At 40.3% G+C, this 15818-nt stretch overlaps 1 protein-coding gene across 1 annotated transcript in view; it reads right to left on the bottom strand.

Annotated features, from left to right (window-relative positions):
- Window positions 1-15818, bottom strand: part of LOC136866638 (nose resistant to fluoxetine protein 6) — a 165300-nt gene that overhangs the window by 47058 nt on the left and 102424 nt on the right. The window contains 2 exon segments of the mRNA XM_068226786.1: window positions 6453-6621; window positions 13641-13801. Of these exon segments, the coding sequence (XP_068082887.1) occupies window positions 6453-6621; window positions 13641-13801 (330 nt within the window).

The following is a 15818-nucleotide window of genomic DNA, read 5'->3' as shown; positions in this document are numbered from 1 at the left end:
ATAGATTACGTCCCTACACATACCGTTGCCGCCAGGAAGGGCATCCAGCCATAAAACAGAGTCAAATCCGCATGTGCGACACAGTTTACACCAGCAACCCCACAGGTGTGGGTAAAGTGATAGAAGAAGAAGACACTCATTTTAAAAATTCACGCGCTTTTTATTCTTTTCACCCCCTTAAGTGGATTTTCCGAAAATAGTGTGTTCATATTTAAAGGAGATTCCAAGTACCAATTTTAAAGTCCGTAACATCTTCATTTCTTGAGTTGTATGTATCCTCATATAAATAATTCAACTCCTTACTTACTTTTTTTCACCCCTCCCCCTTAAGTGGATTTTCTGAAAATGAATATTTGTGTTATTTTATTTTTAAAGGGGATTGCAAATATCAATTTTCATGTCTGTAACATGTTAGGATTTTGTGATTTATAGCAGACAATTTCGCTGCTGTAGAATCCTGGAACTGACGTTGCCATGGTTACGACAGTTCATTACTTTATCCGATTCCTAGAGCAGGGGTAGTGTGGTGCCAATATCTCCGTAACGGTTTTGGTAATGGTTTTCGGGCCCGTAGGGCTTACCGAGTTTTGTTCTTTGCGTCAAGAGGATTAAATTGAGCTTTGTCTCGTCCTTATACGACAAATTCGATATTTTGCCTATATTAGCCTATTATTTTATATCTCCCCCACCGTACCCCCCCCCCCACCTCGAATAATGTTGAAAATATAATACAGCCCATGTTACTCACTGGCAATGTAGCTTTCTATAGGTTAAGTAATTTTTAAAATCGGTTCAGTAGTTTTTGAGCCTATTCGTTACAAACAAACACATTTTTCCTCTTTATAATATTAGTATAAACAAGAACTGGTTTGAAAGAGACTTTCTACAACGAATCATGTAACAGTTACATAGATGCCCAGTGGTTTCATTCTGAAACCAAGTGAAAATTGTAACAATCTATATAAATAAAATTGTTTCTGTTTGTCTGTTTGTCTGTCTGTTTGTCTGTTCCACCATCACGTCGAAACGGCTGGATAGATCTCAACCAAACTTCATATTTAGAGTATACTGACCCCGGGGAAGGTTTCGATATGCATATCATTTTAAAATCTTTGAAAAGACGGGGGTTTTATAGGAAAAACGGTTTTCCTCCATTTTCTCTTATACTATTATAGGCAAAATATCGAATTTGTCGTATAAGGACGAGACAAAGCTCAATTTAATCCTCTTGACGCAAAGAACAAAACTCTGTAAGCCCTACGGGCCCGAAAACCATGTTTTAAGGCCCTAAAACCAACCGTTACGGAGATATTGGCACCACACTACCCCTGCTCTAGGAATCGGATAAAGAAATGAACTGCCGTAACCATGGCAACGTCAGCTCCAGGATTCTAGAGCAGTGAGATTATGCATGTACGTTTGGGCATAGCTGTCAACCAAAATAGGTACAAATAAGACTTAATATCTGGGAAAAAAATATACTGTTGTGTAAGGCACTCATAGGACTCCTTTGGGCGGGGATGGAAAGGGGGTGAAGAACGAGTGTAAAAATCTATATAAATAAAATTGTTTCTGTTTGTCTGTCTGTTTGGCTGTTCCACCATCACGTCGAAACGGCTGGATAGATCTCAACCAAACTTCAAATTTAGGGTATACTCATCCCGGAGAAGGTTTTGATATGCATATCATTTTAAAATCCTTGAATAGACAGGGGGTTTATAGGAAAACCAGAATGGTTTTCCCACCATCACGTCGAAACGGCTGGATAGATCTCAACCAAACTTCATATTTAGAGGATACTCATCGCGGGGAAGTTTTCCATATGCATATCATTTTAAAATATTTGAATATATGGGGGGTTTATAGGAAAATCAGAATGGTTTTTCCACCATCACGTCGAAACGGCTGGATGGATCTCAACCAAACATTGTATTTAGAGTATACTAATCCCGGGGAAGGTTTAGATATGCATATCATTTTAAAATCCTTGAATAGACGGGGGGTTTATAGGAAAACCAGAGTGGTTTTCCCACCATCACGTCGAAACGGCTGGATAGATCTCAACCAAACTTCATATTTAGAGGATACTCATCGCGGGGAAGTTTTCCATATGCATATCATTTTAAAATATTTGAATATATGGGGGGTTTATAGGAAAATCAGAATGGTTTTTCCACCATCACGTCGAAACGGCTGGATGGATCTCAACCAAACATTGTATTTAGAGTATACTAATCCCGGGGAAGGTTTAGATATGCATATCATTTTAAAATCCTTGAATAGACGGGGGGTTTATAGGAAAACCAGAGTGGTTTTCCCACCATCACGTCGAAACGGCTGGATAGATCTCAGCCAAACTTCATATTTAGAGTATACTCATCCCAGGAAAGGTTCCGATATGCATATAATTTTAAAATCTTTGAATAGACGGGGTGTTTATAGGAAAACCACAGTGGTTTTCCTCTATTTTCTCTTATACTATTTATTTTCTGTAAACTTCGTTTACCGTACGTGAAACGTCTCTTCATTATAAACAACTTTCGTTATGTTCATAATTTACCTTACTCTTCACATGACGGAGAAATTTACAATTTTCTGCTGGTATCATGCTCTGCATTTAGTGACCGACAGACCGACAACGAACCTACAGGTTACCATGGCAACGTCTCTGACTGCATGCCAGTAGGGAAGTAACGTATTGCCATTTTCCTCATCATGCTTTTAAATTCGTGGTTGTTCCTTGGGTAGATGGCAAGAGAGGCATCAATCGGCTCATCTGCGGGATATTGGCGGAATATCGTTGGAGGTTATAACCGCCCTCGAATAGATTAAGTAATAACACCATTAGTCATCTTCATATTTGTTTACCTAAGAATCACTGAACCTAAATTTCTCCTCTGTTAGCGCTTTATTATATCCATAACTCACGGCATTTATTTATTTGTCGTTATCCGGCTGTCCTCAGTTATAATCCATTTTCTATTAGTTTCAACATTCTTAACTGTATTATTTTCTTCCTTAATTACGCCGTATGTACGTGAATGCTAGAAACTACTGGATACATTTCCACCAAGATTCGTATTTAGAATACACCTGTCCTTGATAGGTTTCAGGGCAAATATTGTTTCTAAATCCCTGAACTAACTGGGGGTTTATACGAAACCGAAACAGTGATTTTGCACTTCCAAAAAATATACACAACAAAAGTTTATGGAAGTCTACCTACCTTGGTAGAAATTAATGTCTAAACCTTTTTTTCTCATGTGCATCATTTCGATACGAGGATCAATAAGGGAGATATCATTAAAGGACCGTTTTTCTGTACAAGTCCCATCGGACTTAACTCACGAGCGGGTGCGTGTAAAGCGTATTCCTTACAACTTGAAAACTACTGAAGACATTCGAAACAAAATTTATATTTAGCATCCACCTGTCCAAAGGTAGGTTTTAAACGTAAATAACATTTCATGTTCCGGAATGGACTGGCGGTTTATAAGGAACCGAAATGGTGATTTTACTCTTCCACAATATATACAGAACAAGACCAACCTGACTGGAAATCGACCAAACCTGATGGAATTCCACCTCTAAACCTTTTTTTTCATGTGCATTTTTTCGTCAGGAGGATTAATAAGGGAGATATCATGAATGGTCACTTTTGCAGGTTAAGTCCAGCGGACATAGCCCAAAAGGTGTTTTACATGGAGCAGATTCCTTATCTATATAAATCAAATCTTAACGACTGTGTACCTCTACACTGACTATTTTGGCGAAATTTTCGTACAGCTTTCCGTTTAAGGGGTAATAATAACAATCTCCATAATTTTTGATTTCCTGAAAGTCCTAATTTTTACCCGCCTCGCCCAAAATCCACATTGTGGCATAATCTGCCAGAAGAATAAGAAGATAATTGAAATTTGACAAAATTATACGTTTTAGCCTGTAACGAATGAAAAATCCTATATCATTAAATTTTTCATTTTTTATCCCCGAAGAATATCGAAATATGCAGGCAATTTTAATGATGGTGCAGACCTTCGGAAATTCCTATCACGTAACGGATTGCACAATCTCCGTTCAATTTGGAATGATCTACAACCTTGGTCTTATGACTTTATGCCGTATCTGTATCCCTTTTACGTTTGATTTTTCTCTATTAATCGATGTTAAGTCAATTTGGAATTTTCACATGCATTATTCATACTTTCAATTACTTATATGAAATACAGAATCATCAAACTCTTCACGAAAATTGGCCCACTCAGTAGCCATATGTGAGCCAAATGCTACGTATGTAGCTGTCACATTATTATCCGAAAAGTAATGTAATGTGAGATGATCTTACAAAACCTTTACCCTGTTCCACGTTTCTAAATCTGACCCAAGAATGGATGACATATCATTGGACCAGCCATTTAGGCCACTAAATCCGGCGTGTCTTATGGTATAATCCTTTGTCGATATGACGTACGTTTAGTAGCAGTTAATCTGTAAATGAAGGTCTTCAATATTGTAAACACGCATATACTTTCGTATGTCGATCTATATATATTCACTGATGTCGATTTAGCGATCGAGAAAGGGTCGGTCTGCTATTGTAATCAGTACTCCCCACACCGACTTTGACTGGCAGTAGGAAAGGGTTCCTTCTCCAACTCCTGTGTAACTGTCATTAGTAAGGAAGGCCTACAATTGTAATGAATAGTTCCCTTCTCGATTTGACTTGCAGAAGGTAAGTGAGCATGCAGTTTTGTTTAAAACTCCCCTACCCGATTGTGTTTGGCAGTAGGCAAGGGTGCCCGCCATTATAAAGAAATGTACTCATCTAAAATGTTACTGGCATTAGGCATATTGGCCTGCTATTTTGATGGAAACTCACCAACTTGGTGTGACTGGCAGTACGCTGGCTGGCAGTAGGAAAAGGGGCCTGTCATTATAATGATAACTGCACAACTCAATTTCGAGTGATAGTAGGGTAATTGCCTGCCATTATAATAAAAACTGTAATCTGTCTGGAGGTAGGAAAGGGGGGCTGCCATTTTAACGAAAACTCCCCAAATCGATTCTGTCCGCATAGTAGGCAATGGGGCCTGCAATTATAATGTAAACTTCCCAACCTGATTGTGAATGCCAGTAGGCAAGTGAGCCTGCCGTTATATCACAAATCCGTAACAAACACTTTACATTGGAAACGTACGGGGACCTCCCCATGCTCTTTCTCGGATAACGCTAAGAGACATGCAATTTTAAAACTATCTTATTTACTGCATGTACACTATTTACTTCGATATTCGAATACAATGTAGAATACCGTAGCGAAGCACGGGTACATTCGCTAGTAGTCAATAAATTTGAAGAATTGTGGTTGATATTAATGTTTTTCTAGTCCACATTAGTAGACTTTTAGAAAAGGTATACTTTTATTTTCCGACTTTCATGTCAAGGGATTCAAAGGGTTATGCAAGTTCCGATGATTCTTCATTCAGTTTAGAGGAGCTGATCAGTCTTTCTTTCGTATTTAATTTGGAAAAGTGTTTCACTGGCGTAGGAGGATTCCGGGAGAGTTACGGTTTTATAACGTTGGATCTTAGTGTCCATTGACAGACGTTTTTCATTATACGTTGATGAGGTTAGAAAGTGGTCTTTTTCATTTTGTTAGTTTCTGTCTATCCACATTCCTTTCTTTTAAAGTGGTGTGTGATGATTTGCCCATGACATTTAAATTGTAGAAGTACATTATTTCTTTTTAAATCATTTATGAAAAATTTATGGAATGTGGCTCAGTATTCTCGACGAATAATTGTATTCCTATTTTTAGGGCGTTTTATTTTGGAGTGGTGATCTTGGCACGAACTTCCTCCAAGTCAAGGGCTAGGAGAATTTTATCATCCGCAAATCCTAGGCAGTTTGTTGTTATTAAATGTATTGCTCCAATTTTGATTGTAGGCGCGTTTTCATTTGCCAAAGTTTCATAATGTAATCGAAAGCCATATCAAAAAAGCAGTGGTGATATTCCGCCACCTTGTCTGCGGCCAGTTTTCATTGGTAAAGATTTTAAAATTTTTCCCATGAACGTTACTTTGGAATTCGTGTTGGTTAAAGGTTGTTAATTATGTGTTGTGCGATAATCTTACTCTTTGAAGTGGTACAGATATTATGCCTGTAATGATAAATGGTAAGTTCAAGAAATAGTTTGGATAATGTTATTATATCGTATTATTTTACCATAATCGAGATTTCGGTTGGCCGGGATCACCTCCTATCCCGTTTAATCTGGAGAATCGAGTTTCTATTGTACTATTTTAACAAAGGGATGACTGTTTCTTAGGCGGTTCTTCATTTAATTGTTGATATGGTAGAGTACTTTCAGTAATGTACACTAGAGTAAATTATTTGTGCATAGAGGCAGCATATTCCTAAATAATGTTAAGTTCCAGGGTATGAGGGATTACCTGTTCCAGTGGTTTCACGTAGTTCGACACGTACAGCAAATTGGCCCACCACTTATCCTCGCAAGTAGATTGTTGCTCTTGAGCTTGACTGTCCCAAATTGGACCTGAGCCGCTGTATCTCCAAAGTGTAGCTACGAGCATAATGCAGACGGCGTATGCAGGAGTTAACCTAGAACCAGAGCGATTAGAAAACTTCAACAATATGTCAAATCATTAAGACTACCAGATGTATGCATAAGTCCTTTCGGGTTTCACTAAGAGATGGCGCCAGTCAACAGTACGCAGCGTATGAATTTGACAAATACGTCAGTTTGTTCTTCTGACATTAGCGTACCAACACACAAAAATTGAATCCGCCAAACAGTAGCGGTTGTGTTGTGCCGTTCCGTGATTATGTCGTCGTATGTGCCTGAAAAAGAATATTTGCCGCACGCATTGCTTTTCTTATTTGATCTAAAGAAGAAGGCTGTGGAAATTCATCGTTTGCTGGTAGAAACATATGGTGAAAAAGCTCCATCAATTAGGAACATTTGAGACATGGTTTCGACTATTTAAGCCTGGTCATTTCAATATGAAAGGCAGTGCGTGCTCTGGTAGACCATAAAAGTGCAAAGACGAGCAATTGCAGACGACGCCCGGCGAAACCTTTAATGCAGAACGCTATCGCCTTAATTTAAATCATTCGTTGATCCAAAAACGACCGGAATGGGCCAGAAAACTTGGCAAAGTGATTTTGTTACACGACATTGCGCCGGGATTATGGAGAGGCAAAGTAATAATTTAATTTCACTTCAGAACCACCGATAAACACACTCGTATCTAATTATAGTGCATGATAATAAACCATGATAAATAAGGAGTATAGCAGTATTGTTAGCAAAACTAGTGAAGGACACCTTGAAATCGCTTGGATGGGACATCTTTCCGCACCCGCCGTACAGCCCTGACCTAATGCCATCTATCACCTCTTCGTATCAATGGGGCACGCGCTCGCAGAGCAGCACTTCAGCAATTTGGAGGAAGTTGGAAAATAGCTCGACGATTGGTTTGCCGCAAAGGACAAGCAGTTTTTCTGGCATGGTATTCGTAACTTACCTGAAAGATGGGCGAAGTGTTTAAAAGTCGATAGCCAATATTTCGAATAAAGGAACAATGAATTTCCCTTCATAATTACGTGTTTTCATGACCACAAAAATCCGGAAAAAACTTATACATACACCTGGTATGCAAGCTTAAAGCTTACATTGAGTTAAATACTATATGGCGTTTATATTAAATTCAACTAGTGCCCTTGGTACCCCACCGTCACCAATGAGGGGACTCCGCTGTGCGCAGAAATCGTAAGAAATCTTAATCTTGCTAAGTACAGCAAAGCAGCCTTATGAAGTGGCAATTACAAAATGATACAACAGAAAATGCATGAAACGTAAAATCTTAGACTGTGATTCAATATAGTATTGGCCGGAAAATAATCCGTACTGGGATATAAGCCGCACCATCAACGTTTGAGGGCAAATACAGAGAAATATAAGACACCAAAAATACAAAAGAAGACAGAAATACAAGAGAAAGGAGAGAGATTATGGAGGGAGAAACTAACAATTTCATTTCACAGAATTTTCACATTTCAGAACTACCGTTCAACACACACGTATCTAATTATACAGTAGTGCATGATAATAAACCACTATGACATTGCTGTCTTCTCTTTTGTACATAATGTAATATTCATTCATTTATTTTTTACTGTACTATACAATTACTTGCCGGCCCCGTGGTGTAGGGGTAGCGTGCCTGCCTCTTACCCGGAGGCCCCGGGTTCGATTCCTGGCAAGGTCAGGGATTTTTACCTGGACCTGAGGGCTGGTTCGAGGTCCACTCAGCCTACGTGATTAGAAATGAGGAGCTATCTGACGGTGAGATAGCGGCCCCGGTCTCGAAAGCCAAGAATAACGGCCAAGAGGATTCGTTGTGCTGACCACACGACACCTCGTAATCTGTAGGCCTTCGGCTGAGCAGCGGTCGCTTGGTAGGCCAAGGCCCTTCAAGGGCTGTAGTGCCATGGGGTTTGGTTTGGTTTGGTTTGGTATACCATTACTTATGTGTTATATCTGTATTTATCTTACTGTGCCTAGCTATAAGTTATTTTCTTCGTTTTACGTTCAATCTTCAATTTTCCTCGTTGTTTATTTTGCCTTTATATTTTGTTCTTAATTGTTGTGTCTCTATTGTTATTTTTTAGTATTAATTTTTTCCTCTATTTTTATCATTAGATGTTTATTCCTCATTGTTCTTCCACTTAATTTTTTATGTTTGCCTTGTGCTACTCCACTGTAAATTTATTTTTCCTTTGCGGAACTCTGTAATTCGGCTTCTCGCTGTTTTGGTTTCCAAAATAAATAAATAAAATTAAATTAAATAAAGTCATTATTGAAATAAAGAGTATTGTTACCGTACGTAGTTATAATATATGTTTCATTGCTGTTATCACTGTTGTCATCGCTAACTTGACTATTTACTTCACGAGTCTCACAGGTTATCTCACTCTCCTCACAGAGAACGTCATCCTGGGTGGCGTCGAGGGCATTTGACGCACAACACTTTCAGAACCCACTGATAGTGTTATTTTTCACCACGAAATGACAATCCACTTGCACAGATGGCTTAATGATGACTTCTGAATCTTGCCGGACGGTGTGAGGACATGGTCTCTTTCCAGAAACTTATCTTTTTTTTTTTTTGCTAGTTGCTTTATGTCGCACCGACACAGATAGGTCTTATGGCGACGATTGGATAGGAAAGTGCTAGGAGTGGGAAGGAAGCGCCCGTGCTCTTAATTGAGGTACAGCCTGGTGTGAAAATGGGAAACCACGGAAAAACATCTTCAGGGCTGCCGACAGTGGGGTTCGAACCTACTATCTCCTGAATACTGGATACTGGCCGCACTTAAGCGACTGCAGCTATCGATCTCAGTAGAAACTTACCTACATAAATAGTACTTCAAGAGGTGGTCCTTGAACGGCTTGTTCACAACATCACATATCTGTAGTTTCGAAGTTATTCCTACAAATATGATAACGAAGTCTATCTTCTATGAAGAAAATATATTCTTCACTTCGGGTGTTGCATGACCTTTAAGGGGCTCCGGTATGGTAGAAAATGGTGAAAGGTATCATTTTCGTTTTTTTGGCTGGTTATCGATCTTGGGAATGTCCTCTTTAATTTCTTGTATAATACATATATTTTTGTAACCTACATTTTTGTCACCTAGAAATGCTTCAAATAAACGATTTAAGAGAAAGCAGTGTGGGCGTGGCGGTCATAGTTGCTTTGCTTCAACTGATTCTGCATCTTACCACTGACTTAGCCGCAAAGGAACCGATGCATGGTATAAGTACAACAAAGCATAAGCAGCAGGCCAAGCATTTACACACAAGTTTGGTTTACCATATGCTGCCATAGAGAAACATAGGCCTATTTTCGGGGACCTGTCTGATGCACAGTTACTGAAAAAATGTTTACATGGTCGTACTCAAAGTCAGAATGAGTGCATCGACAGTGTTATTTGGTCAAGAATCCCAAAAACATTTTTTGTGTCAATTAATGCACTTTATTTAAGTTTATACGATGCTTTAATGACTTTTAAAATAGCAACTTTTCAAGATATTATGCACTGAAGAAACTTAGTACTAGCGTTGGTCATCACACCATACGAGACTTGTACAAGCTTGACAAAGAAATGGTAAGGAATTCAGAGAAAGCATTCATGGAATGAAGAAAAGAAGAGAAGAAAACTAATGAGAAGGCTGGAAGAAACCTATCAGGATGATCTAGATGACACAAGTTACGGATCTGAAATGCATTGAAACTTTGACGGAAGTTACCCGCAAGTTTACTTTTTGAAAGATTTATCGTAGGTACCTTTTCTCGGAAATTACCTGAATATTTTACAACCTTTAAAGTACGATTCTGTGAGTACTTTAACACACACCTCATAGTGTGTAAATTATTGATTGTACAGCACATCAAAAAGTGTAAAAGATTGCAATATTAAAACAAATCTGCAAAACAAAACGGTACTTTTAGAAATCCCTATGTTGAAGAATTAGAAAACCATCACAGGTTCACCTAATTTCTTTCCAGACATGTACCTCAATTAATTATTCAGAAAAGGTACCATGAAGTTTGTAAAAGTGCGTGGGAAAGGTACACCCCAACGGAGCCCCTTAAAGCCTTCGATAACCAGCATGACCCTCTTACTAAGCAATGCTCCATCTCCTATTCTAGACATCAGGCAGAAAATCAGTCCAACCTCTTTGCTGACTGTGAATCACTATGCCTATTGGTAAGTTCGCCCTGGGTAAATTTTTACACTTCAGAATAACATGGATATGTAGCTTTCCTCTATCAGCCATAATAGTTTACATCACCGTTTTCATTCCAGCTTTTCCTTAATGCGAATTAATTCGCCCCTTTCTGTTCTTCTGTCGTATTTCTCGTCATATCAAAGAAGACGGGTGTTATATCAGCACCGCCGATCAGGTGCAGTGGGTATCAATGATGATGTACCGCTCCAAGTTAGCCGGTATTTCAACAAAGTTAGGTGCGCCGAGCGCGCAGTATGGATGAGTGATACGGAAGTGACTCAAAATATATGGAAATGCAGGGCGTCAGAGAGGAGGAGGTCGACCGAGAACCAGTTAGTTGCATAGAGTCAGTGAAGAGGCCAAGATTTACAACAAACTGTAGAGCCCTAGAAGAAGAAGAAGAAGAAGAAGAAGAATAATAAGAAGAAGAAAAAGTGTGACGATGTCCTAGAAAGGTATTGAAATACACCCGAGCCTGGAGTAAATGATTTATTAACACGTCTTTTAAAATATACGTGGGTGAGACCTGTCTCCACTTAATCTGGTTGATTTCACTATTCCTCTAATTGCTGTATGTATGTGTATGTTTAGTCCTCAGCCCAAAGGCTGGTTGGATCCTCAACAGCTCCGCCATCAACTGTCATAGATGGCCTAGGCATCACTGAAGAGGCGTACTAGGGAAATGAGGAGTGAGGTAGTTTCCCGTTGCTTTCCTCACCGAGCCAGAAGTTGCTATTACATATCAGTCTACCGAGCCCACTAAAATGCATGTATCAACCAGCCCTATGAGCAATATTTTCACACCATTCATAGCAGGGACTGGCTGCAGAAGGAATGGCATTACTAGCATCACTCATACCTAAGTCACTTTCATTTTGTCAAAGCCAAGGATAAAGCTGAGACAGAGCAATGAAAGTAACAAAATTGCTCTAGCCAATACCAGAAGACATAGTGCTAATTGCTGTATGGTGCACAAATCATGACTGTATCTTCTATTCCATGTTCCCTTTTCACAGACTGGGCCGATGAATCTTCGAAGTATCTTTATTTCGAAGGCATCCAGCATTCCGGTATCTATTGCTGTTAATGGTCAAGTTTCTGAGGCATACGTAAGCATATGTCTTATAAGTGTTCTGTGGATTGTTAATTTCGTGGTACGAATCAAGAGCCTTGAGGAGAAAAGTCTTGTTAGAGCAAAATAAGCTCTGTTGACTGCTATTAATCTCTGTTGAATTTCGTATGACGTATCATTTGAATAGGTGACTGTCGATCCCAGATATTTAAATTGCTCAACTCTCTCAAAGGTGTATTTCCCCACAGTTACTGAGGCTGACATGTTCTCCTTGCATGCTTTCTGCTGGTTGATGTTCAGTCCTATTTCCTTACTGGCCTGTTCAAGGGCGATGAATGTCTCTTCCATTGCCTTTCGAGTTCTTGCCACCATACCATCAGCAACTTCTGTTCAGGAAGTTTGCATCTCTCATCACCTTCTCCGAGGCAACATTAAAATGGAGGCATGCCAACGCGTCTCTCTGTCGTACTCAATGTCTCAGACATTGCCTCCGTGGCTCAGGTGGCAGCCCGCCGCCTCTCACCACTGGATCCCATGGTTCAAATCCTGGTCACTCTATGTGAGATTTGTGCTGGACAAAGCGGAGGCGGGACATGTTTTTCTCCAGGTACTCTGGTTTTCCCTGTCATCTTTCATTCCAGAAACACTCTCCACTATCATTTCATTTCATCTGCCAGTCATTAATCATTGCCCCAGAGGAGTGTTACAGGCCTCGGCGGCCGGCACAATTCCTATCCTCGCGGCAAGTTCGGGGCTTCATTCATCCCATCCCTGACCTGGTCATTGACTGTATAACAGATTGTGGGTTTTCATTCAAAGTCTCGAACAGACATCATACCTCGCATTCTTGAACGGCTCATTGTCATTCTCACCAGCCTTACCAATTTTCCAAGAATTCCTATATCATTCGTAGCATGATGCAATTGCTGTCTCTCTATACTATCATATGCTGCTTTCAAATCAATGAATAGGTGATGTGTGCCAATCCCAGATTCGATTGTTTTCTCTAATATTTACCTTAAGGTGAAGATCCGATCAATAGTTGACTCTCCTGGGATAAACCCGCATTGATATGACCCTGTCTCTCTGAACAATTGGGAGAAGGCGGTCGAACAGTACGTTGGACAATACTGTGTATCCCAAGTTAAGTAACGTACTTACATAGTCTGTCATACTATCTGATAGTTATACCCTCCATTATTGCATTCATATTAAAAGTAGGACACGTTAAACACTGCTAGGCGACGGGTGTCCCCCATGTTTGTCAACACTAAACATCAGAATGCAAGTACAACATCTTATTACTTAATATACCAATTCCATTTCTAGGTTAACTTATAAGGCTGATGATGTCCCCAACTCGGGTCAAAACTAGTCCCATATATATGTAAATAATACAGTGATTTAGTAAACAAATTGGTATTGATTAGTGAATCTAACCCTATACCACAGGTATATCTAATTCTTCACGAAATACCATTGGCACCTTGGGTGACACCTTCCCACACGTGAGCATTTGTGCTACCTGCTCTAGGGTTGATGTTCCGTCCGGTGACAATTATCGTTAAGGAGTCAAGCGTATAGTAACAGAAAGAAATCTGAATTTGGGATCTGAACACGAATGCGGTTACATGGCACTTCTCGAGTTCTCCGAATTTCAGTGCTTGTGATAGGGTGTGATGTGAGAGTTGCTCTGTAGAGAAAATAGGTATATGATTTAAGGAAATGTTACATGTATCACTGCCTTACCGAATGTACCGATGTTAGTAGTAGAGAGGAATGTTGAACGAGTTGGTCTTGGGCACTTGTCTGAAGAACACGTACGCTGCCAGGAGGCCACTCAGCAGGAAAAACGTGTCAACGGATAGATTTCCGTTTGTTACAGCCATCCCTTTCCAGTCTGGTAGAAACTGAAAAACAATTAATGACTTTCAGGCCTGCATGTAACACTCAAGACTAGGAGTATCGTAATAAATAGACAGATGATCATTTATTTCAGCAGTTCCTCCCTTACTCTTCACCACTAAAGAAAAGTCGTTGCGCTTAGTATTGCATGGACTTCGTCAACGATTTTTCGTTCCAAGAGATACATGTACTGCGGGTCAGTATTACTCCCTTCAACACTATCACGTAGCGGAATTTCGAAGCACAACGTCGGAAAGTACAGTGATACATAACTACAAACCTTAACAAATTAACAATTCACAAACTTAGAACTACTGAACTACAGCTAACGTTAACTACTGTACTTGTTATAAATCTCAAGGAGAAAAAGTACAATATTACAGAAACGTAGCACAGTTTTCCGGTCAGCCTCTGTAGTGTAGTGGTTAGTGTGATTAGCTTCCATCCCCGGAGGTGTCCGGGTTAGCGCGCTGGCCTTTGATCACAGGGGTCCCGGGTTCGTTTCCCGGCAGGGTCGGGCATTTCAACCATAATTGGTTAATTCCGCTGGCACGGGGGCTGGGTGTATGTGTCGTCTTCATCAGCATTTCACCCTCATCACGACGCGAAGGTCGCCTACGGGAGTCAAATCAAAAAACCTGTATCTGGCGAGCCGAACTTGTCCTCGGACACTCCCGGCACTAAAAGCCATACGCCATTTCATTTCACCCCCGGAGGTCCGGGTTCAAAATTTCCGGCTCTGCCACGAAATTTGAAAAGTGGTACGAGGGTTGGAAATGGGTCCACTTAGCCTCAGGAGGTCAAATGAGTAAAGGTGGTTCGATTCCCACCTCAGCCATTCTAGAAGTGGTTTCCAGGCAAATGCCGGGATGGTACCTAACTTAAGGCAACGGCCACTTCCTTCCCTCTTCCTTGTCTATCCCTTCCAATCTTTCCATCCCTCCACTAGGCTCCTCATCAGCATAGCAGGTGAGGCCCCCTGGGCGAAGTACTGGTCATCATCCCAGTTGTATTCCCCGACCAAAAGTCTCACGCTCCAGGACACTGTCCTTGAGGCGGGAGAGGTGGGATCCCTCGCTGAGTCCGTGGGAAAAACCAACCCTGCCAACCCTGGAGGGTAAACAGATTAAGAAAGAAAGAAAGAAAGAAAGAAAGAAAGAAAGTGGCACAGTTTTAAAAGATACCTAAATATTAAAGTTGTTAGGAAAGAGATTACGATACAAAGTAGAATTATTATACTTGAAATAAAAATTATATTACTGTGAGCCAGCCCCGCGGTGTAGCGGTAGTGTGTCTGCCTCTTACCTGAAGGCCCTGGGTTCGATTCACGGCCAGGACACGAATCATTACCTGGATCTCTACGCTGGTTCAAGGTCCACACAACCTACTGGATTACAATTGAGGAGCCATCTGATAGTGAGATAACGGCCCCGGTCTAGAAAGTCAAGAATAATGGCTGAGAGTACTCGTATTCTCGACCACACGACAAATCGTAACCTTCAGGCCTTCGGGCTGAGCAGCGGTCGCTGCGTAGGCCATGGTCCTTCGGGCATGTTTTGCCAAAGGGTTTGATTTTGGTTTTCTTGTACTGTGAATTTCCATGCGAGTTGAGAAAGGTGCAGAGGAAAGATAAAATAATGGGTGAGAGGAGGATAAAAGAATAGGGCGAAGGAACAGGTAAGTAGGCCTAATTTTGTCTTGCTTCATTGCTATTTGTGTCTATCCATCAATTATTTCGTGCATGGTCGTTTAAATGTTTTGGACACTGGCATCCCTCCGACGAATTTTGACAGTCAGTTCCATTTGAAAACTGCAACAACTGTGAAGGAATTGCCATATACTGAAATCTTGTGATTGGGTACGGGAAGAATATGTGTATTCTACGATCTTGTGTACAAGTAGAGTAGTACAGTAGTCTTTCTCAATGGTACTGGTTTTATATCGCACTAAATACTTTTACAGATTTTGAAGATTCTATAGTGTCAAGTTTTTCTCGCAGAAGTTCCTTTTGTGTGAAGTGAG

The sequence above is a fragment of the Anabrus simplex genome, chromosome 3 (assembly GCF_040414725.1).
Source record: "Anabrus simplex isolate iqAnaSimp1 chromosome 3, ASM4041472v1, whole genome shotgun sequence".
Taxonomy (NCBI): Eukaryota; Metazoa; Arthropoda; class Insecta; order Orthoptera; family Tettigoniidae; genus Anabrus; species Anabrus simplex.
The sequence above is the reverse complement of the archived record's forward strand: the minus strand, read 5'-3'. Positions and strand labels throughout refer to the sequence as shown.